This window comes from Papilio machaon, chromosome 29 (genome assembly GCF_912999745.1).
Source record: "Papilio machaon chromosome 29, ilPapMach1.1, whole genome shotgun sequence".
Lineage (NCBI taxonomy): Eukaryota > Metazoa > Arthropoda > Insecta > Lepidoptera > Papilionidae > Papilio > Papilio machaon.
Genome location: NC_060014.1, coordinates 1,333,834 through 1,359,735, shown reverse-complemented (window position 1 = coordinate 1,359,735; position 25,902 = coordinate 1,333,834). Strand labels below are relative to the sequence as shown.

Genomic DNA, 25,902 nt, shown 5'->3' with positions numbered 1-25,902 from the left:
AATAAAATAAAGTTTTTCTTTGTAACAAAAATTAATGGACTTTCATACGGATGAAGCCGCACGAGAACAGCTAGTTAGTAAGTATAAAACGTGGACATAAAGACACGCATACTTTATTTAATATATATGACGTAGTATTTACACATTATTAAAGGCAAACATTTGTGCAAACATTTGATATTACGTCTTGTGTTATAACCACGTTTACGACTTGTGAGATGTTTTTACAAACAGAATAATAGAGATGAAAATATGACACGATATGAATGGTGTTTTGGGGAAATCCGCGGTTAAAAATACAATCTTACTAATATTATAAATGCGAATGTTTAGATGGATGTTTGTTTGAAGGTGTTATTTAACATTACACGGTGGTAAACGAGCAATCGGCCACATGAATTCGCCGAAATGACGAAGCGACCGCTGCCTGCATGCGTTGCCTAACCTCAATCGACGTAGGAGGAGACGCACAAAAAGAGAATATTTAACCTCCTTATCCATCTCGTCCTCCATCAAATCCACCTTCCCTTCCCATCCTTTCCTTATAAGAAAAGGGTGGGAAGGGAAAGAAGCCTTAAATTAGGACTCCGGCACAACACTCATCAGACTGTACTTGGAATTACTTCCACTTCACGCCTGTCTTCTGTGAGGTCGTGGTATTTCACTGAGCGAGGCCAATTCGTGCAACAGATGTTGTTGTTGCTGGCGTCTACCACGGTAATCTCCGGAATAGCTCAACGGATCTTGTTGAAATTTGGCACAGATATAGAACATAATCTGGAATGACACATAGGCTAATTATTATAGGCTAATTATTATAGGCATTATAGGCTATTACGTTTTTTTAATTCCGCACGGGCGACAGCTAGAAAGAAATAATTTTTTTTTAATAATTTCTTATATTTTCGAAAATGGAACAATTTTCGATTCGATTTTTAAAAATTGATTAAAAGCCAGTATGCGTTTTCGAAATTAGAATTTTTAAATTAAAAATACAACAAACAAATGAAATAGAATCCAGTAACGTTATCGAGAAATATATTTTAATACCCACATGATTGGACTTTAAACTGTTTGTAATGTCTGTAATAGTAATTCAATGTTGAAATAATGAGATAAGTAAAGATAAGAAGCCCTTGGAAGTTATCTATCTTTCAACATTAATAAAACTGCTTTACCTGAATGTAAAAAGTTTTTAAAATTATTGTCAGTCGGTCCGCAAATCCGCGTTTGTTCTAATTAGGGTTGCCAGGTCGCCTACTAGCTGGACAGACCAGCCAATTTGGCCGGACATTTGGGTAGAAAGGATGTCCATCCTGTATTATTTAGGATTTTGTCTCAGTATTAATAGGTACACTCTCGTTTGGGAAATGTAAAAAGCCTTACAAAAGCCGGAAAACCGTTTATTTTAGCCGGACACGCAATCAAAACGCTTACCTATGTCCAGCTTTATCTACACGCCTGGCAACGCTAGTTCCGGTTAACCTACGAAACGGCGGAACCGATTTTGACGCGACTATGACAAGATAGTTAATGCGTAAGCGCATATTTTAGACTACATTTTGACGAATTTGCATACGACTGCTAGTATCTTACTAATATTATAAATGCGAATGTTTAAATGGATGGATGGATGTTTGAATGTATCTCCAGAACGCCTTAACAGATCTTGATAAAATTTGGCATGGATATAAAACATAGTGTAGAACAAATAGGCTACTAATAAGTTTTTTTTTAATTGCGCGCGAATAATATAATATGGTGTCTTAATGCAAGCAAAAACTTCCTTAAATCTTTTACATCTTTCTATTTTAATATTTGTATTTTATAAATAAAATTACTTTAGAAAATGTCCACTAGTTTAGTAATACAAAGTACGAACACAGAAACTTCCTTAATACCCACTGTAGGGGTTCGGAGCCTACACTAAGTTAGAGATGACTATGTCATAGTCAACCACAGTCAAGTGCGAATTGACTTCACACATATCATTGAATTTCTTCTCATATATGTGCAGATTGAACGTCAGATAAATGTACATATGTAAATCTAAAAACGCATTGATACATTACGAGTAACTAGGTTTCGCAAAATGTCACTCTTGATGACAAAAATTATCAAATTGAAATACCTTAAGTGATAAAAGTATATTATATAATTTGATAAGTATAGGATACTAGCTTTTAGCCGCGACTCCGTCCGCGTGGAATAAAAAAATAGAAAACGGGGTAAAATTATCCTATGTCCGTTTCCTGTTTCTAAGCTACCTGCCCACCAATTTTCAGTCAAATCGATTCAGCCTTTCTTGAGTTATAAATAGTGTAACTAACACAACTTTCTTTTATATATATAGATTAGGAATAAAAAGTACTTCGAATAATTATTAATTAATTACTTTTACAGTCCTAAAAACAGAGGAGTATGTTTATATGCTTACGTTCAAGGAAAACACATATCTGGTGAGACACGTATGTTTGTGCGTGCTTAGGACAGTGCGGCTTGACTGAGGTCTAGTCTTACTTAGGGCAGTGAGGACGTGATGGACTAGATTTTTTTTATATTATAAGTTCGCTTTATCTTACAATTTGAAAAAGAAACATCGTTAAAGCCGCTGTTAATATTGAATTCGTTGTTACTTTATTTATTTAATTTAGGCGTTTAATCGAATTTCATTGCAATGTAATGCAAGAAAACATCGTAATGCAAATATCTGAGAAGAAATTCAATGATATGTGTGAAGTCAACTCGCACTTGACTGTGGTTGACTATGACATAGTCATCTCTAACTTAGTGTAGACTCTGAGATTCAGGGGGGACGTATAGTGAGTTGATAATGTTATCTTCTATAGTCTAAACGACTGCACCGATTTAAACGGATTAGGTGTCATAGAATTCGTATATTTCTCTTAAGAGTCATAGTAGTACAGTTAGTCGAACTTAAAGCATTGCTAATTCTCACTCTATCTTCTATTGACTTAATTCAGAATTAAAAATAATAATAATTGATCTTAAAAGTAGGTAATTTGGCTTTGGGGGTCTGAGGTAACAGTTCTTTTTCGAAAATGAGTCACTTGTCCTAAATAGTTTGGGGGTTCCTGATGTAGACCTTCCCAAAGATCACAGGGAGGTCAGATCCCTAATGAAGCCAATATGTCAATTCAGCGTGGATCTGGTCAATGTTGTGTATCCTGGATTTTTAGGAGACAAATTAATATTTTAACGCCTACCTTCATTCATCGCCATATCCATCAGCTGCAGGTCTTCATCATTGAGTATGGCTTGAAGGAAGCCATCTTGATTAGGTGGTGCCATCTCTGCCCCAGAATTCTACGACAAGAAATTTTATTAATTACTAGCTTTTAACCGCGACTCCGTCCGCGCGGAATAAAAAATAGAAAACGGGGTAAAACTTATCCTATGTCCTTTTCCTGGTTCTAAGCTACCTGCACATCAATTTTCAGTCAAATCAGTTCGACCGATCTTGAGTTATAAATAGTGTAACTAACACGATTTATTTTTATATACATATATAGATAACAAAGTGTCTTAGTTTGAATTTTTAGTTGACGTACTCTTCTGTATAGTGGCTATATCAGGGATTAAGCATTTGACTTGTAATCTACAGGTCCTGGGTTCGAATCCTGCTATGTACCAATGTGTTTTCTATTTATATATGTACATTTTCAAACATTCTTACGTTCAAGAAATTCAATGATATGTGTGAAGTCCACCCTAGTCATACCTAACTTAGTGTAGGCTCCGAGCCCCTCAGTGGGGACTTAGAGTGAGCTGATTTTTTTTTACATCGCCACATACAATCGATACAAGAATTTATTTTTACTTCTTACTAATAAATGCGAATGTCCAGAACAACTCAAAAAATCTTAATGAAATTTGTCACAGATGTAGAACAAAATCTGGAAAAACACATACACTACTTTTTTTTTCAATTTTGCTCGGACGGTGTCGCGGGTGACAGCTAGTCTTGCATATTTGCAAATTGAAACTAAACTTTATTACAATCTTATAAATCTCGATTTTGTTTATGATAAAAAAAATCTCCTTAACTTCGTTCTTTTTTTTATATTACAAGGTAGCAAATGTGAATTCACCGAAATGGCGAAGCGACCGCTGCCCATAGACATTCACAATTGCAGATGCGTTGTCTACCCTCAATCAACGAAGGAGGAGATGCACAAAAAGAGAACATTTAACCTTCCTATGCATCTCCTCCTCCATCAAATCTACATCCCCTTCCCTTTTCTTATATGAAAAGGGTGTGAAGGGAAAGAGTACTAAAATGAGTCCTCCGTGACATATAAGGACCAAAGTTAACAAACTAATAATTTTTACTATATTTTAAAAGCTAACTCTTAGTTTAATTAACACGCACTAAACATAAATACACATTTATAGGTATAAATGCTGAAGTAAAAGAGCCATATGCGGTCTATTTTCCTATATGGTTGAAACTTTGAGAGTGTCTCCTGTAAAGTTGTCAATTTGTACATCGACCCTTATTTATAGGAGACATCTATATCTGAAAATGTTATTACCTGGTAATACAATGCATCATGTGGCTGTGGATGGTGGGTAGTCTCAACTTTATAAGCACCATCTAAAGAAGTAGCTCCTCCTGTGAAAGAAAAATAACTATTTTATTTAGGAAAAATAAATAAACTCTATATCTAACTTATTATTATTATAAACTAGCTTTTACCCGCGACTCCGTCCGCGCGGAATAAAAAAAAAAAAAAAAAGAAAACGGGGTAAAAATTATCCTATGTCCTATTCCTGGTTGTAAGCTACCTGCCCACCAATTTTCAGTCAAATCGATTCAGCAGTTCTTGAGTTATAAATGGTGTAACTAACACGACTTTCTTTTATATATATAGATAGATAGATAATATGTGAATGTTTAGATGTATGTTTGTTACAAGTTATCTCCGGAACGTATCAACAGATCTTGATGAAATTTGTCACAGATGTAGAACATAGTCTGGAAGAACACATAGACTACTTAATAAGTTTTAATTAATTCCGCGCGAATGGAACGAAGTTCCTTATCGCGCGTTGTGAAAGGGGGCTAGACGGAAAAAATTCTTAGGAAAAGTTGTCACGACACTTTTTGCTATAGTAAGTATGTTAACGACGAATGAGCGCTACTTCTGACAATATATAACGAAAATTCAAAGAAATAAAATGTACTTCTTGTGAAGACTTAAGTTTTTCATTCATAGAATAAACATTGGTTCCTTCACTAATTAATAGAAAGGAACTTCGTTCCATCCGGGTGTCCCAACACACCTCTCAAGTTTTTTTTTTTTAGTTTTTTCCATACTTAATGTAACAAAAATACATCTTACCGTAAGTTTCAGGATGTTTATCAGCGACTGGAGCTGGTGCGTGATAATTTGGTCCATAACCAACCGGAGCTCCATGTGCACTGGAATTATACCAAGAATTCGTTAGTAGCGTTTAAAGGGTTAACTTTTAAATTAGCAACTATAGACGGACAAAATTATCTGACTATGTGAACATAAGGCTACTAGGCAACGTAAATTTTCGAAATCTCGCGATTTTAGTCGTTAAACGACGCAATACAACGACATAGAAGTTTTTTTTTATATCATAAGGTGGCAAAAGAGCAAACGGCCACCTGGATTCGCTGAAATAGCGAGGCGACCGTCGCCCATATACATCCGCAAATGCAGATGCGTTGCCTACCTTTAATCAACGGAGAAGAGGACGCACAGAAAGATGATATTTCTCTTTCCTATCCCCCTCCCTCCTCCGCCAAATCCACTTCCCCTTCCCATCCTTTCCTAATAAGAAAAGGGTGGGAAGGGAAAGAGGACTAAAATTAGACCTCCGGTACCACACTCATCAGACGAAACGCGGAATTGCTTCCTTTTCACGCCTGTCTTCTGCCATAGAAGTTAGTACACAACACATGTCGCCTAAATTTCTTGCTATCATCCCCATATAAATATAGTTACATATCATCATCATCATCAGCTCACTATACGTCCCCACCGAGGGGCTCGGAGCCTACCCCAAGTTAGGGGTGACTAGGCCATAGTCAACCACGCTGGCCAAGTGCGGATTGGTTGACTTCACACATATCATTGAATTTCTCCTCAGATATGAGCAGGTTGCATCACGATGTTTTCCTTCACCGTAAGAACGTCGGATAAATGTATATATGTAAATCGAAAAACACATTGGTACATGGCGGGATTCGAACCCTGGACCTGCAGATTGCAAGTCAAGTGCTTAATCCCTGAGCCACCGACGACATATAAGAGATTGTAATTTGTGACTTACGTGATGTTATGAGGATGTTGGTAATGCTGGTACTGCTCAGGGGGTGGAGGGATGGTCAGCAATGAAGCCAGGTCCTGCCAGCGCTGCGGCCGAGACTGCAAGTGTCACAAAATCAGACTGGTCATATTGAGTCTACTGACTAAAGTAGACTTCGCGATGATAAACTAGGAAGAGGAGAGAATTATCTTACTAATGTTATAAACTGGTTTTTACCCGCAACTTCGTCCGCGCGGAATAAAAAAAATGCACACAAGATAAAAAAAGTTCCTATGTCCGTCTCCTAGTTCTAAGCCCCATCAATTTTCAGCTAAATCAGTTCGACCTATCTTGAGTTATAAATAGTGTAACTAACACGACTTTCTTTTATATATATAAATATAAGACTAGCTTTTACCCGCGACTCCGTCCGCGCGGAATAAATAAATAGAAAACGGGGTGAAAATTATCCTATGTCCGTTTCCTAGTTCTAAGCAATTTTCAGTCAAATCGATTCAGCCGTTCTTGAGTTATAAATAGTGTAACTAACATGACTTTCTTTTATATATATAAATGCTAGCTTTTACCCGCGACTCTGTCCGCGCGGAATAAAAAAAAAAAAGAAAACTGGGTAAAAATTATCCTATGTCCGTTTCCTGGTTCTAAGCTACCTGCCCACCAATTTTCAGTCAAATCGATTCAGCCGTTCTTGAGTTATAAATAGTGTAACTAACACGACTTTCTTTTATATATATAGATACAGATGCGAAAATATCTGTGAAGAAGTTCAATGATATGTGTGAAGTCAACCCGCATTTAGCTATGGTTGACTATGACATAGTCACCCCTAACTTGGGGTAGGATCCGAGCCCTTCAATGGTACGTATAGTGAGCTGATGATGAATATGGATGGATGTTTATCAGATATCTTCAAAATAATTAAACATAATCTGGCACAACACATAGGCTCTCAACTAAAATACCTAAATACGAGTATTCTCTTGTCTCAAATTAAAAAAAAAAACAATTTATTAACCGCATAATAATTTCGAATATCGAATCAATCGCGTACCAATAAAATTAATTTGTATTCCAAAATGGCGAACTTCCTAACCTAAAAATGTTGATTGGTATTTCGTAATGGTGAAAATTCACATGTATCTGTCAAATTGTGTATATATCTGATTGTAAAGTCGTAAAATCATTCCAGTTTCACCGTTAATTCTACTTATAGTGCGACAAGTTTATTTGACCCGGTGAGAAATGGTACTGTCACAAAATATTATTTATATATATATATATAAACTTGAGAGGTGTGTTGGGACACCCGGATGGAACGAAGTTCCTTTCTATTAATTAGTGAAGGAACCAATGTTTATTCTATGAATAAAAAACTTAAATCTTCACAAGAAGTACATTTTATTTCTATGAATTTTCGTTATATATTGTCACGTCGTTGCCATGGTGATATAGCAAAAAGTGTCGTGACAACTTTTCGTAAGAATTTTTTCCGTCTCGCTCCCTTTCACAACGCGCGATAAGGAACTTCGTTCCAAAATGAATTGCTGTTCGTTAGTCTCACTAAAACTCGAGAACGGCTGAACGGATTTATCTTATATTAGTCTTGAAATGTTCGTGGAGGTCTAGGGAAGGTTTAAAAGGCGAGAAAAAATTCATACCGCTATTAAGTTTTTTTAACTGCGCGCGGACGGAGTCGCGGGCGACAGCTAGTTTAAACATAGAAAAAGAACACTCAAGACAATATTACGAAAAAGGATCTTTTAAATTTTTCTGCACAAATTGACCAGCTCGATCGCTGCCTCTATTACAAAGAAGTCAGACGAGAAGTGTCTGATTTTGAGTTCGTCTGATGAGTGTGAGTGTCGGAGGAGTAATTTTAGTTTTTTCCACACTTCGAAACTATTTCGTGTACGCGGAATATTTGACAGAGGATAGAACGCATAGTAAGGGAAAATGTCTCTGTGCGTCCCCTCTTCTGCTGATTTAAAGTTGCCCATAGACGTTCTTATTTGCAAATGGACAACAGTCACATCGCTATATTGGCATATTTTAATGGTTTGCACGTTTGCAATGTCTCCTTTTTTTTATATTACAAGGTGGCAAACGAGCAAGCGGTCTCATGAATTCGCCGAAATGGCAAAGTGACGACTGCCCATAGACATTCGCAATTACAGATGCGTTGCCTACCCTCAATCGACGAAGGAGGAGACGTACAAAAAGAGAATATTTAACCTTCTTATGCATCTCCTCCTCCATCAAATCCACCGCCCCTTCCCATCCTTTCCTTATCAGAAAAAAGGTGGGAAGGGAAAAAGGAATAAAATTAGGCTATCCTATTAAAAAATCTTGTGATATTCAAAGGGGGTGCTAAGCCTTTGTAATTTAGTGTCCCTTATACCCACCGGGTCAGTTAAGTCGGTCTATAAACTGGTAATTCGAATTTCACCGGTAATACGACTTATAGCGATAAAAAATTTAATATTGACAAGTGACATTTGGACGCCATGTTTGTTGGTGGTCCCGCCAAATCTTAAAAGACAGTTATCTTTCATATTATTGTTGGGGAAGCTTTAATGGAGGATAACTGACTAACACATTTTGTTTGTTCTTTTCTTTCAGTTAAGATTTTTGTATCGATTTTTAAGTAAACATTAAGTTAAAAGGCTTTTTATACTCTAAGGTAATCCTCTATTGACCAGTCAAAAGGCAATCAAAGTAATTTCTCGGTTCTATAGGATACTAACAGTCGTCCGTGACTCAGTCACGGAATAAAAAAAAACTTAATTAGTCTATGTGTTAGATTATGTTCTACATCTATGTCAAATTTCATCAAAGACCGTTAAACCGTTCTGGAGATATCTTCAAACAAACATCCATCTATCTAAACATTCACATTTATAATATTAGTAAGATTTCATACAGAGTATGTCAAATTTAATAATATAAAAGAAAGTCGTGTTAGTTACACTATTTATAACTCAAGAACGGCTGAATCGATTTGACTGAAAATTAGTGGGCAGGTAGCTTAGAACCAGGAAAAGGACATAGGATAATTTTTACCCCGTTTTCTATTTTTTACTCCGCGCGGACGAAGTCGCGGGTAAAAGCTAGTTTAATAATAGAGATAACATTACTTTCAAACGAGTATTTAGACTATTTCGAAGTAATTCTCGATTAACAACCGTAAAAAGTTAGAAAAAAAATTATAACATCAATAGAAACATGGCAACACTAAAATCATAAACAAACACTACATTTACCGTTGGCAGAACGCACAGTGTTGTCTTTGCTCTCATGCCAGTGTCAATACTGTATGTTCGAGTGTTGAAACTCGAGCAGTGAAACTTTATGTACCACACAATATTTTATACCAGTTATGTGTACTAAAAAGACTTTAATATCTTATAAGACTAGCTGTCGCACTCGACTTCGATCATTAAAGTTTTTTTTTTCTTTTTAACTATTTCCATAAACAGGAAAATTACAGAGATTAAAGGAATTACTAGCAGTCGCTCGTGACTCGGTCCTTGCGGAATTAAAAAACTTTATTAGTAGCCTATGTGTTCTTCAAGACTATGTTCTACATCTGGGACTAATTCCATCAAAATCTATTCAGTCGTTTTGGAGATACCTTTAAACAAACATCCATCCATACAAACATACGTATTTATTATATTAGTAAGGCTAGCTGTCGTCTGGAACTCGGCCCGCACGAAATTTAAAAAAAAAAATTGTAGCTTATGTGTTTTTCCAGGCTATGTTCTTCATATTCTGGAGATACCTTCTAACAAACATCCATCCATCTAAACAATCGCATCTATTTATCTATATATATAAAAGAAAGTTGTGTTAGTTACACCATTTATAACTCAAGAACGGCTGAATCGATTTGACTGAAAATTGGTGGACAGGTTGCTTAGAACCAGGAAACGGACATAGGATAATTTTTACCCCGTTTTCTTTTTTTTTTTTTATTCCGCGCGGACGGAGTCGCGGGAAAAAGCTAGTTTATAATATTAGTAACAAAAAAATAAGCAAGTGCAAACATCTGCAGTTCCTCTGCTATTGCAAATATCCATAGGCATTGTTGAGCGTCGGTGACTCAGGGGTTAAGCACTTGACTTGCAATCTGCAGTTCCTAGGTTCGAATCCTGCCATATACCAATGTGTTTTTCAATTTTCGGTTTACATATGTACATTTATCCGACGTTCTTAAGATGAAGGAATACATCGTGATGCACATATCTGAGAAGAAATTCAAAGATATGTGTGAAGTCAATCAACCCGCACTGAGCCAGCATGGTTGACTATGGCCTAGTCACCCCTAACTTGGGAAGGGATAGGCATTGTTAACCAAGTCTGTGTTCCCGCCGCTCGTATGCTCCCTTACCTTTGTACGAAGAGGCTAAGGGCCTATTTCACAATGTACAGGTAATTATTTTGTCAGGAAAGTTTTATATGACAGTTATTGGAACGAAGTTCCTTATCGCGCGTTGTGAAAGGGGGCTAGACGGAAAAAATTCTTACGAAAAGTTGTCACGACACTTTGCTATAGTAAGTATGTTAACAACGAATGAGCGCTACTTCACCATGGCAACCACGTGACAATATATAACGAAAATTCATAGAAATAAAATGTACTTCTTGTGAAGACTTAAGTTTTTTATTCATAGAATAAACATTGGTTCCTTCACTAATTAATAGAAAAGAACTTCGTTCCATCCGGGTGTCCCAACACACCTCTCAAGTTTTTTTTTTAGAGACTGAAACAGGCTAGTTTATAACTTGTAGTATTTTCTAATATAAAGATTTTTGGTTTGTGTTAAGTCAGTGGGAACACGGTCACGACACGTCTAATGTCACAGTAAAAAGTCTAGAACGTTCCTCAAGCGTCAGAGATGCGTTAAATTGTATATCGGAGATACGGATAGAGTTAATTATGTAGGCATCTGTAATACCATAGCGTATGACAGTAGTACCATTTGTATTGAAACTAGTGATTGACCGCGATTTCGTTGGCAGCCTTCAATTAAAATCTGTCCAATCGTTTCTGAGGTTACCCAGAACACACGCGAATTTCCGGACAGACTAATAAATTGGAATTTCACTATTACTACTAATTACTAATTTTACAATTTTTATTAATTGTATAGATAAAAATAGCAGAATATTGAATTTTTTTAATTCACATTAGTCTTACTTAATATAATAACTGCGAATGTTTGGATGGATGGATGAATATTTTGTTCGAAAGTATCTCCGGATGTAGAACATAGTCTGGAAGAACACAGACTACTAATTAAGTTAACTTTTTAATTCAGCGCGTACGTTATCGCGCGCGACAGCTATTATATAAAAACTTGTCAACACAAACTTGTACATCTGTAAAACATACTCTATGACATGTATTAGAGAGCGTTTGTGGACACGTTGGCTTACAAACAACATTACAAATACCACAGTATATTATAATATTTATTATTATTAAACAAAATTCACGCATCATTACTTCTACAAGAAGGATTATTGTTACCGGACTGATAGGAGGGTAATGTTTTTCTCGCGTGTAACTTGGGTCTGTATTTAATACCAATTCCACTTTTTTTATATTATACTAGTTGTCGCTATTATACTCCGTCTGCATGCATTTAAAAAACTTAATAAGTAGTCTATGTGTTCTTCCGGACAATACTGTACATCTGTGTCAAATTTACAACCCTTATCACTTAGGGGTATGAAAATTAGATTGTAACCGATTCTTAGACCTACTGAATATGTATATAAAATTTCATAAAAATCAGTCAAGTCGTTTCGGAGTATGGTAACTAACATTGTGACACTAGAATCTTATCTATATATATAAAAGAAAGTCGTGTTAGTTACACTATTTATAACTCAAGAAAGGCTGAATCGATTTGACTGAAAATTGGTGAGCAGGTAGCTTAGAACCAGGAATAGGACATAGGATAATTTTTACCCCGTTTTTTTTTATTTTTTTTATTCTGCGCGGACGGAGTCGCGGGAAAAAGCTAGTTTTATATATAAGGTGGCAAATAAGCAAGCGGCCACCTCGCTGAACAGCGAAGGGACCACTGCCCATGGATATATATTGTCTACCTTTAATCTACGGAAGAGACGCACAGAAAGAAGACATTCCTCCTTCCTATACGTCTCCCCTTTCACCAAATTCACTTCCCCTTACCATCTTTTCCTTATAACAAAAGGGTGGTGAAGGCACATTCATCAGACGAAATTGTTTCCATTTGAAGCCTGTCTTTTATAGTCGTGGTATTTCAACTTTCGAACTGGCTCATTCGTGCACATAGCAAATATTTTCCTTGCGAGTTCTATAACTGTGAAATTTATTTACTGCGCTTAAAGCAGTGGGATCGTGTTGAATGCGACCTAGCCCTAAGGGTAGACTAGTCCCGTGTCCTCGTGTTTGTGATGACGACAATTTAGTACATTTAATTGCGAACAGATTAAAGAAGCCAGTGCTATATGACCTTGGTAGTTCTCAAGGTGGTTTAAAATGATATAGTGTTGTCGTATGTAATTTTAAACACGCGATCCATAGAGTTGTCTATGGTACTAATAAGACCATTTAATTAACTCTAGAAGGTTTTATTTACAGATAATTATCGAGTATAGTATTTAAAATAGATCAATATTATATTTATATGTTAAGTGATAATTTTGTACAATTTTTTAAGGAAATTTGACACAATTTTTTATGCAAAGAAGTGCATTTTGATTGAAAAGAAATAAAAACTCTTTAAAAACCAGCTTTTACTAGAAACTAATCGTCAAGACGATGAAAACTAGATTATATTGTGTCGTATCTTTGCGAAGTTCCTATGACCACCTTCCAGTTCCATCATCAGATCAGTACAATGTCACCATAATATTGCTATGTCACACGATTTACACATGTATGCAAAATTTCAGCCTCACTCTTAACCGGGAAGTGGATCAAATTTAATTTGCAAGATTTGATGACAAACTGTAAAAAAACAAATTTAAATGACAGTCTGGCATAACTTGTAAGTTATTTAGTTTTTTTTTGTAATTACACGCAGACGATACCATGGGCGACAGCTTGTATGTAGAAATATTTTATTTCATTCTAACACAAGCAGTTCTCCGTGACTTTGTTCACGTTGATCATCTTATTTTTTGAAAAATATACAATTTGACCTTTATTTTAGATACTCCCATGACTTTAACCTTGAGGTTCCAAGGTCATAGCAAGGTCTCGTGATATGTAATTTAATAAACCCATAATCGTCCGCCAATTTGTCAACAAAAACCTTAAATTACAGTTGTTACCAGTTTGTTTGATTGGCACGCCATCTTGTTTTTTTGTTGTCAACTAATTAAGTATTATTGTTGAAAATTTACTGTAGTTTTATTTCAAATGAGTAGATTAAATCTATTTATTTTCTACACTTATGCTAGAATATGGTTCAAGAAAGTCGAATGGCATCGTACTCAGGATCGCCAGTTCGTTTAACCTTAAGGCTATTGGTGCTTCAAAATTGGAATCTTCGTAATTTTTTGACGTTATCAAAGAGCAAATTTTAGTTTGAAGCTATACTTGATATGCAGCCAGCAAATTATTTGGAATGTTTTTGTAATTTTTATAAAGTTCAAACCAACGTTATACGAAATCCACAGTTATGGGGTATACTCTGAAATATCTAATTTAAACTTCTACATCTATTAATCAATAATATTCATATTTTTCTGAAACAAACTCACCTGATATTCATGAAAATCCATTTTAAAAAATAAATAAAAAACCTAACCAACAAACACTTATATTAAATTAAAAAAAATATTGCACTTAAAATCAGACTGTCCACTAAAGTGGTTTATTGCACAGAATTAAAAATCAGGTACGTTTGACGTTTAGATAATTAAAAAAAAACAAATGTCACATTATGATTTCTTTTGGCGCGCTTTTTATTACTGTCACATGTTTTTGAATTCCTCCGCGTTCCATATTCGAAAAGCGCGCGTCCCGCGTCGCGATGGTAGCGTCACTGTCCGGCGGAGTGACCGCGGAAGCTATGTTTTTTATAACGTAAGTTATTTTTGATAACCAGTTATTGGAATGCTATTGCAAATAACTGTTATAGCTTATATTCTTTGATAGCAATTGCTTACAGTATTAAACAGTATTTGTTAGTTATTATACTTGACAAGTCCAAAATTCCATTTAAAAATTAAATGCATATGAAATCCTTGAATACATTAAATGAAAACTTGAATATTAAAAAGATAATCAACTCCTAAACATATTATTATTTGAGTTAAAAATCAAGATTACTATTTAATTCAACTAACATGTTACAAAAAAATTAAATAAATAAAAAATTGTTTTTTCTGTCTCCGTCCTTATACAACTTTCTCGTTTTTCGATTTCATTAGTTATTTTTCCTAATAAAGTTATAACGTTATAAACGAAATAACGCGTTATAGCTGAATAACCGTACTGGCATAAGCCGTTGTAATTTAAAAAAGCGCTAACATCTTAACGTCGGTGTGAAATCACCAGAATAAGTAAAGTGGCCTACCGCCATACGATAACGGTTCATTTTAAGGAGGCTACATATCGTGCTTTCATTATACTCGTAAGCGCGTAATGTAATTAAAAAATACTATTTTTTATTTTTTTTAAAAATCATGTACTCTTATGACTATATCAAGGGAAAGATTACAAAGAGAATGACGTCATGTCACAATGGAACATAAAAAACATATGCACAAAAAACATTACCTTTTATTTGGTTAAGAAAAAAAAAACAAAATAAATAATTTGCGTGATTCGCTTGTTGCAATTAGAAAAAAGAAGCATAGACATTTTGATTGACGACAGATTATAAATTGATCGATTAATTTCTGTCCAAATGAATTCTGTCTATTGGTTTAATTTTGTACTTTTCATATCTTACTTTCACGTTCGTATTAAAAAATGTTTCTTAACTGTTTTTCCTTATACGTAAACTAAATGTTTTTTAATACCGCTACATCGATACAAGCAACTTTCATTTCTTTAAATCTGATAATGCAGGCTACTTACTTATTAATCTTATATATATAAAAGAAAGTTGTGTTAGTTACACCATTTATAACTCAAGAACGGCTGAATCGATTTGACTGAAAATTGGTGGGCAGGTAGCTTAGAACCAGGAATAGGACATAGGATAATTTTTACCCCGTTTTCTATTTATTTTTTTATTCCGCGCGGACGGAGTCGCGGGTAAAAGCTAGTAATATTATAAATGCGAATGTTTAGATGTATGTTTGTTTGAAGATATCTCCGGAACAACTCAACAGATCTTGATGAAATTTGTCACAGATGTAGAACATAATCTGGAGAAACACATAGACTACTTATTAAGTTTTTTTTTTAATTCCGCGCAAACGAAATCGCGGTCGACAGCTAGTCTTTTATAGTCTGTGAACGGCTGATCAAAATACAATTTATAGGATTAGCAACACAACGGATCATTATAAAATTTAGCACAATATTAGAGCTTAATTTCATGAAAATTACCCCAAGCTTTTTTTACTAGTAAAAAAAATACAGTTTCACTGTTATACTCTGACTGTGTTTATGAAGCTCTCTTGTGTACTGGAATGTGTTTAACTCGTTGAAATTGTAATCTGTATAGATGACAGAATAACTAGCAAAAAACAAAACATGATAACGATGCGTGAATCATAACATTAAGACCCATTTCCACTAAACGACAAGAAGAGCTGTACGCATGTTTATAGACTAGCTGTCACTTGCCACTCCATACCCGCGGAATTAATAAAAACTTAATTAGCCTATGCGTTCTCCCAGATTATGTTCTACATCTGTGCCAAATTTCATCAAGATCCGTAGAGCCGTTCCGGAGATACTTTCTAACAAACATCCATTTAAAATTTCGCATTTATAATATTAGTACGATGTATTTTATTTCCATTAGTATGGCCAAGTTTAAACATACATCTGTAAAGTCGCGCGGTTATCCTTTAAGTGGAAATAGACCTTAGCTAGTGCAAGTATATTTTTTATTACATACGATAAAAAATCGTTACTATCGATAATATGTTAATTCGTCAGCGGATAATAAAAAAAAAACTAGCCTAAGTTACTCCAGAACACATGAGCTACTTTCCAGTTGAAGTCCCGTCAAAATCGATCCATCCGTTTCGGAGATTATCTGTAACAAACGCGGATACGCGAAAAGACAGAATTTTTGGAACGAAGTTCCTTATCGCGCGTTGTGAAAGGGGGCTAGACGGAAAAAAATCTTACGAAAAGTTGTCACGACACTTTTTGCTATAGACAAATGAGCGCTACTACACCATGGCAACGACGTGACAATATATAACGAAAATTCATAGAAATAAAATGTACTTCTTGTGAAGACTTAAGTTTTTTATTCATAGAATAAACATTGGTTCCTTCACTAATTAATCGAAAAGAACTTCGTTCCATCCGGGTGTCCCTTGACACCTCTCAATTTTTTTTTTCTATTATACATAAATACACACTTATTTTATTAATATTTGTGGACTAGATTTGCTTAATTTATTAAAAAATATTGTAAGGTTCCACTGTCAAAAGAAATCCTCAAAATTTTTCATGCAACTTTGTACGCGTATTTCAACTGTTGAAACAAACTGTTAGACTACCTTCGATTAATATTAGAAATCAACGCTAAGTGTTCGCTAAGTGTTCCCTTATTACTCATCTGAGTGACAGTAAATCTGAATATTAAAGCTGCAAGCATCGCTAGTATACGATTTTAAACATAACTGAACATACAGCGGTAAGTGGAAGAAAGTCATACGGTACACTTTACCGTCACAGTGCATGTCTAAAGTAGGCCATTCCGCGAAATAACCAGTTCTTGGTAACGTCTTTATTGATGCACTAAAAGTTAGTTGCAGTTTACTTGAGTGAATAAGATAATGTGACGTCACACGTGCTGTGTGTGCAGGCCCGAGCTTACAGGTCTCAGTTAACGCACCCCCACTACCCTTAGTAATACTACGCCACAGTCAACACACCCCCACTCCCTTAAGTACGACTAGGCCTCAGATAACATGCCTCCACTGCCCTAAGTAAGTTAGGTGTCAGTCAACATGCCTCCACTGCCCTAAGTAAGTTAGGCGTCAGTCAATATGCCTCCACTGCCCTAAGTAAGACTAGGCCTCAGACAATTCTCATGCACTGCCCGTAGTAAGACTGGGCCTCAGTCAACACACCCTAAGTAGGATTAAACCTCAGTCAATTTATAACTTAAAGTTAAATTAAGTACCTAACTTTATTAAAGCATCACGACAGAAATTTTCTTTCTTTATTTAAGACATCTATATATAGATTAGACAATATAAATTTCGCCTTAACAAGCACTTTAACTACAACACAAAGCTCTCTACGTTCCGTGGCTGAATAGCGCTGTGATTGCCTGACCCCGACGATCTATAGATCCGCGATCTATAGATCATTGATCGATAAATATGACAACCGCGCATGAAAGTTCCGAGATTAAAAACGTCTGCATTTCCCTTTTTATTTGATTTCGTATTTGACGTCTAATTATAATGAAATTAATGAATTTAGTATACACAGTTATCAATATAAATGTGGATTTCGACATATATTGTTGTCTTTGTCTATCTTTTGGATAAGACAGGGACAACATGTGTCAATAGAATTGTCACGGTACTCGTCAATAAGGTTTACGTACTAGCAAAGCAATTAATAACAGGCAAAGAAGATCTTCAAAACCAAGCGACTTTACAGGGGATTTTTGAGACCAAATTTGTATAACATATCGTCATCCCTGTCATTATCTATATATATAAAAGAAAGTTGTGTTAGTTACACTATTTATAACTCAAGAAAGGCTGAATCGATTTGACTGAAAATTGGTGGGCAGGTAGATTAGAACCAGGAAACGGACATAGGATAATTTTTACCCCGTTTTCTATTTTTTATTCCGCGCGGACGGAGTCGCGGGTAAAAGCTAGTCTTTAATAAAACAGAGTTAACAATACATTTAAAGGTTAGTTTCTAAGCGACTTAAGAAATACAATGTCATAGATTTACTAAAACAAGGACGCGTCGCCGACATTTTATTTCGTGTCTGAGCTAATCGCTCGCTACCTGTGGGGATAGCACGAATATTTGTAACAAGCACCTTTGTATCATATTCGTCAACTCAAGTATAAAATACTAGCTGTCGCCCGCGACTCCGTCCGTGGTGAATTAAAAAAAAATAGTAGCCTATATGTTCTTCCAGACTATGTTCTACATCTGTGACAAATTTCATCAAGATCTGTTGAGACGTTCCGGAGATATCTTATAACAAACATACATCTAAACATTAGCATCTATATATTGTTAGAGACAAAAATCAACACTGTGCCGGTGTATCGGCGCAGCACTAGACATGTCAAATATCAACGCTTACGTCGCCTCACTACAGCTATCTGTCACTTGTTTTTGGGGAACTTTAGCGCGCAATTCGCTCGAGATGATCTTGACTAATAATTCTCTAAAAGTGTGTTAGGACTGTTGAGGGTAGTCTCACAAAAGGTTTTATAAGGAAGCGTGCGCTGCTGCTCGAGGCAGTCTCTCTCCATCCGTCATTGCGGAACGTCTGACATTCTTGTTACATTTTTGTTTACTTACGTTCGGTTTGAATTTATACTATTGCGAGGATTATTTAGAAGTAGAGTTAAATTCACTATTTCGCTGTTAGTTTATTTCTTTTAAAATACTTTTGCATCAAATATCTTACAATATATAAAAGAAAGTCGTGTTAGTTACACTATTTATAACTCAAGAACGGCTGAATCGATTTGACTGAAAATTGGTGGGCAGGTAGCTTAGAACCAGGAAACGGACATAGGAAAATTTTTACCCCGTTTTCTATTTTTTATTCCGCGCGGACGGAGTCGCGGGTAAAAGCTAGTTTATAATATTAGTAAGACATATATATTTAGATCTATCGTTATTAAGGAATTACTAAAGCTTATATTTAGTAATTACATATGCTTCAAACAAATTACTTTTGTTATATATCAGATGCAATTAAAATTTTACAAATCCAATCTCATTTACATACAAAATTAATCTTAAAGAAAAGATGAAAATTATACGTTAGGAAGTAAAAATTGAAATGAAATAAATTACAACGCAACGTCCGTTTAACTCCGACCGTCCATCAAACTTTATCATTCCACTTCTTATATATATAAAAGAAAGTCGTGTTAGTTACACTGTTTATAACTCAAGATCGATCGAACTGATTTAGCTGAAAATTGATGGGGAGGTAGCTTAGAACTAGGACACAAACATAGGAACTTTTTTTTATCTTCTGTGCATTTTTTTATTCCGCGCGAACGGAGTCGCGGGTAAAAGCTAGTTTACGATGAAGAAACTACGATCTGAAATATATTTAACACAGTCTCTTCGTACATAATGTAATATAAATCGTCTATCTATCGTTTAAATAGTTGTTATTTGACTTAATTGTAATCCTAAGCTTAAAAACTTATCTTACTAATATAAATGCGAATGTATGTATGAAGATATCTCCGTAATGTCTCAACAGATCTTGATGAAATTTGGCAAAGTTGTAGAACACATAGGCTACTTAATACCACGAGAACGGAGTCGCGGGCAACAGCTAGTAAATAAATAAATAATTAATACTGCATGGTTGCATCGCAAGAATTTCGTTGTGTGTTCCGGACATAAGAATCGTCGATGCTAGTCGTCTATTCGGTCAGTAAAGGAATAGCGTCATGTCAACTGTATTGCTCCGCCATTTTGAAAATTGCAGCAACTTTTCTCACGACGATGTTGAAAAACATGTTGCAAGCAACTGACTTTGGTGTTGACGGATAGAAATGTCGGCGACGCGCACTGTGTACGAATCTTTATTGTTGTTAATTCTTCTTAGCAACTAAAATCGTCGCGTTTCGAGGATTAACCTCACCTTGTATACGAAGGTTCTAATCAGTGAAAGCCGAAATTTACCGAGGCTCAATATTGTTTTAAAATACATAGTAATTCAAAGAATAACTTACTATATCATTAGCGGTTGAAATTAAAAGAAAACATCATCCCTAATTCGTTACGGGGCGTAGGTAGTAAGTATAAAAACAACTACCTGCTAACCGCAAACTATCAACAGACCATTTGTCAACCGTAGTCAATTGTCGAAGGGTTTTTATAGTCAAACAATCTTGTCTGGCCCGGTGAGAGACGCGGTACCAAAGTTAATTTCCGAAGATATGGTAAAGCGTAAGTGTACAAAAATGATATGGAAAACTTGTCAAGACAGATACAGTCTGTTTAACATTGATATTGTCAGACGCTAAAATAAGATAGTCTGCCATTTTAGAAAATGATTTAAATTTTTTAAAGACATGAAAATATGTTTATATACAAACTAGCTTTTACCCGCGACTCCGTCCGCGCGGAATAAAAAATAGAAAACGGGGTAAAAATTATCCTATGTCCGTTTCCTGGTTCTAAACTACCTGCCCACCAAATTTCAGTCAAATCGATTCAGCCGTTCTTGAGTTATAAATGGCGTAACTAACACAACTTTCTTTTATATATATAGATGTTTCATGAGTGGAAATTCATATTTAAAACAAATCTCAATGTATTTCGAGTACCAATAAGTTAAATTAAATTCCCCGATTCCGTACACGTATACATCATGATAAATGACTTATTTAGACAGACAGACAGACAGGCCACCTGCGTTGTTATAAATGACAAATTGTTATATAATTCTTTCGGTACATGTTTGAGGTTTTTTTCTATGACATTTCCTAAAATTCTCCTTCAGATATATCGGCGACATCAAAACATGAATTTAAAGCCCTTTGTACACATTGCAACTTAAATTGAAAATGTTCGAAACTTATATTGTAGCCAGTATCGTGTTACGCGTGCTCCGTACATCATCATCAGCTCACTATACGTTCCTACTGAGGTGCTCGGAGCCTACACCAAGTTAGGGGTGACTAGGTCATAGTCAACCACGCTGACCGAGTGCGGGTTGGTTGACTTCACACCTTTAAATTTCTTCTCAGATATGTGTAGCATCACGATGTTTTCCTTTACAGTAAGACAGTCGGATAAATGTACATATGTAAATCGAAAAACATATTGTTACATGGCAGGATTCGAACCCATAACCTACAGATTACAAGTCAAGTGCCCCTTGAATCAAGTCACCTCTGAGCCACCGACGCTATATGTTACATCGTTACATCGTCGACGCGAGTTGACGCGAGACGCGAGTTGACAGACGTAGCTCCGCCATCTTGAAAATTGCGGTGACTTTTCACATTACGATCTTGACAAATAGGTTGCTAAGCGACTGGTGATGGCGCGTAGAGAATATAATATCAACAACTGCGCTGTGTACAAACCCTTATAACAATGTATTGCGTAAGCTTAGCGAATAAAATCGTCGGCTTTCGAAAATTCAAAATTTCAATTTCAAAATTCTGTTGTAACCAAATGGGATAGGTATTTCCTTAATCTATATATATAAAAGAAAGTCGTGTTAGTTACACTATTTATAACTCAAGAACGGCTGAATCGATTTGACTGAAAATTGGTGGGCAGGTAGCTTAGAACCAGGAAACGGACATAGGATAATTTTTACCCCGTTTTCTATTTTTTTTTATTCCGCGCGGACGGAGTCGCGGGTAAAAGCTAGTATATTATAACTTGCATACGCGTATAATATTTTAAGATATGGTATTGTTTATTGTATTCTTCAACTTTTGTCCGAAAGTGTACATCAACTATTCGAACGATTGAAGTTGTATACGGTTAAACGGTAAGATCAAAGACTTTATAGATAATATCAACAACCAAAGAGAAACCAGGGTTGTCAAATATGAATTACAATTAAAGAAAAAGTCGGCTCCTACGTGTATTGGCATAAGACAAAAAAATAAGATTTTTCAGGAGAGACATTTTAATGTACATTAGACATAATAGTGTTCTCATTTTAAATCTAACATCAAATTTTAATAATTTAAACAAAATATTTAAATTTTGAACTTAAATCAACCACATTGATGAAACACTGAAGAAAGCCCTTTAAGTAGGTACACCCGAAACCGACGTGCATTAAAACTGTGTCAAATCAAAGTCCATGATCTCTGCTTACCCCTCTGAGTTACGGGCATTATTTTTTGTTGAACAAAGATTTTATTTGAGTTCGAAAACTAAAAAAATAATTTTCCTAAAAATATTACTTACAACAATTTACGTAGGAGCCGTCAAAAATTATACATTCATACTGAAATTAATATTTGTCGGTAACCATATTTATTAATTTAATTACGACTTTCTATTAGAAAGGAGTCCAGACATATATGGTAAACGAATACTGGACAGTCTGTTTGTGTATCCTCTTTCTACTATCTTTAACACAAGAACACATAGGCTACCTTCATCATCATCAGCTCACTATACGTCCCCACTGAAGGGCTCGGAGCCTACCCTAAGTTAGGAGTGACTAGGTCATAAGTCAACCACAGTCAAGTGCGGGTTGACTTTACCTATATCATTGAATTTCTTCTCAGATATTTGCATCACGATGTTTTCCTTCATCTTAAGAACGTGGGATAAATGTACATATGTAAATCAAAAAACATATTAGTACATGGCACGATTCGAACCCAGGACCTGTAGATTGCAAGTCAAGTGCTTAACCTTGAGCCACCGACGCTCAAGCTACTTATGATCCCAGAAATGTATACGGTTCAGATGAGATAAGTTTGATTTGCTTGAATCGATAACTCCGCAATGTTTTAACACATCTTATTGAAATTTGACACAGATATAGAACATAACCTCTAATACACACGACATTTCAACCTTTTACATAAATTCTACGCAGACAAAGTCGCGGGCAAAAGCTAGTATACTTATATATATAAAAGCCTTTCAAATACACCGCTATAGGTAATCAAGTAGTCTTTCAGATGTAACTTAGGTACACTAAGATTGACAGCTGGATGGGTAGGGCGTAACTTAATGCTTAGTCACTTACTGCAACTAAATAACTTAGGTCTTAACGCTGCTCCTTTATAAAGAAAATCTCAATACAATATGTGATTTTGATTTTTACTTTTGCGTCTAACCGAAAGTGTATAACTTAAAAAAAAAAAAACTTGTAATTTTTATTTATTTTTAACTAGCTTTTCCCGCGACTCCGTCCGCGCGGAATTAAAAATAGAAAACGGGGTAAAAATTATCCTATATCCTTTTCCTGGTTCTAAACCTGCCCACCAATTTTCAGTCAAATCGATTCAGTCGCTCTTGAGTTATAAATAGTGTAACTAACACGACTTTCTTTTATATATATAGATAGATAAGATAAAATAAAAATGGCTGCCAAGTACCGAATTTGACGTTCAATTGAAACAAATAAATATCACACGAAAACCTTGAATCCATAATTCGCTTTCATTAATAATGGAAAAAAAGGTTTAATAATAAAAGCCTAAAGAAACACCAAGGGTATGGTCACGCATGCGCAGAGGTTCTCAAGTGAGGACCTAAATAAACATAAATCAGGATGAATTCCAATCTAAAGATTACTTTAGTGATGTACATACTATCTTATCGATATATGACTGTACTCTAAAAGAATAGACAAAGAAAATTTCCTTGATCTCTCGCTCTTTCAAATCCACATTCTAAAATTGATTGACAGATGAAATATATTATGCTATACTATTTGGTAGTGCTAGAGCGCATTCTGTATACGATAAAACATTCTGTCAAACTTTCTATGTTTGTCAAGTTAATTGCTAGTACATTATTTGGCTAACTTTGTTTAAAACTTGTTTCATCTTTTACCAGATGAATTGCATCCCTTTTAAAAAAGGGACTCCATAAGCTAATTGTCTAAGTTTGCTATTTTATAAGCTACTAGCTGTCGCCCGCGACTCTGTCCGTGCGGCATTAAATAAGTAGCCTATGTGATCTTCCAGACTATGTTTTACTTCTGTGACAAATTTCATCGAGATCCGTTCAGTCGTTCTGGAGATACCTTCAAACAAACATCCATCCATCTAAACATTCGCATTTATAAGTATTTATAATATTTTATATTATTTATAATATTAGTATGAGGTTGAGACGTCGATTCAAAACTATCGATATCGATATTTTAATAGACATCACTAGTACATGTAAAAACGTGGCTACCGTACTAGTTAAATATAATTCAGGTGTAAAAGGAAATATTTAAAATTCCATATTTAAAATAAACACGAAGTGACAGTTGATAAGGATTAGTGTTGACCATTTTTTGTCGTTAAAATTTGACAATGTCAAATGATTTCACTAATTGTTTCATTGTTAAATGCATTAAGAGTTATCTTACTAATATTATAAACTAGCTTATACCCGCGACTTCGTCCGCGCGGAATAAAAATAAATGCATTCAAGATAAAAAAGTTCCTATGTCCGTTTCCTAGTTCTAAGCTACCTCCCCATCAATTTTCAGCTAAATCAGTTCGACCGATCTTGAGTTATAAATAGTGTAACTAACACGACTTTCTTTTATATATAGATACGAATGTTTAGATGGATGGAGCTCAACAGATCTTGAAGAAAATTGTCACAGATTTAGAACATAGTCTGGACGAACACATAGGCTACTAATTAAGTTTTTTTATTCCGCGCGGTCGAAGTCACGGGCGACAGCTCGTAATTAGTATTTACTCACGCATTTAACTCTTAGGGGTAGGTAGAAATTACAGATTTTTTTTATAGAAAGCGACAAACGAGTGACAAACCGTCTAATGTTAGTTGACCAGAATCCTACGGACATTTGCAACATTGGTTACCAGAGGTAGAATTTCGTTGCCAATATTTGAGGAAGAAGTACGTTCTTTTCTTGAAGGACCATATTTCCATTTTACCTTAAATATATTCACTAGCAAGTAGCCTATGTATTCTTTCAGAAAATTTTCTACATCTGTGCCAAGTATCATCAAGATCCATGAAGTCTTTCTGGAGATATATTCTAACAAACATCCATCCATACATACATTAAGATTAGGGCCTAACCATGGAATACTTAGACAGCGTTTCAATTCAACTTCCAACCATTTTACCGCAAGGTATTTTCAGAAATCATCATTACTGAATTATTCTGCGTAGGTTTCCGAAATGAGATCTTGTACTGTCAAATACTGATGCTGGAAATAGTTTTGGTGAAACATATCATCAAGTTGACGTCAATAATATCAATCAATGGCGGTCAAAGGGTTAAAAAACGTGTTTAACTAAACAGTTTCTAACAATAAAAATTTGAGAGGTGTCAAGGGACACCCAGATGGAACGAAGTTCCTTTCGATTAATTAGTGAAGGAACCAATGTTTATTCTATGAATAAAAAACTTAAGTCTTCACAAGAAGTACATTTTATTTCTATGAATTTTCGTTATATAATGAGCGCTACTTCACCATGGCAACGACGCGTCGTAGCGCTCATTCGTCGTTAACATA

The 25,902-nt window shown here is 35.3% G+C and overlaps 1 protein-coding gene across 5 annotated transcripts in view; it reads right to left on the bottom strand.

Moving 5' to 3' along the window:
- The window catches only part of LOC106716961 (segmentation protein cap'n'collar-like), an 88,915-nt gene that overhangs the window by 13,626 nt on the left and 49,387 nt on the right, over positions 1-25,902 (bottom strand). For 4 of the 5 annotated variants that reach the window (XM_045685419.1, XM_045685415.1, XM_045685418.1 and 1 more), the window contains 4 exons: positions 6,328-6,422; positions 5,367-5,446; positions 4,557-4,636; positions 3,228-3,327 (listed from right to left, as the gene is read on the bottom strand). In XM_045685419.1, the coding sequence (XP_045541375.1) occupies positions 3,228-3,327; positions 4,557-4,636; positions 5,367-5,446; positions 6,328-6,422 (355 nt within the window). The remainder of the gene's footprint in view (positions 1-3,227; positions 3,328-4,556; positions 4,637-5,366; positions 5,447-6,327; positions 6,423-25,902) is intronic. The other variant, XM_045685417.1, reaches the window with a different exon arrangement.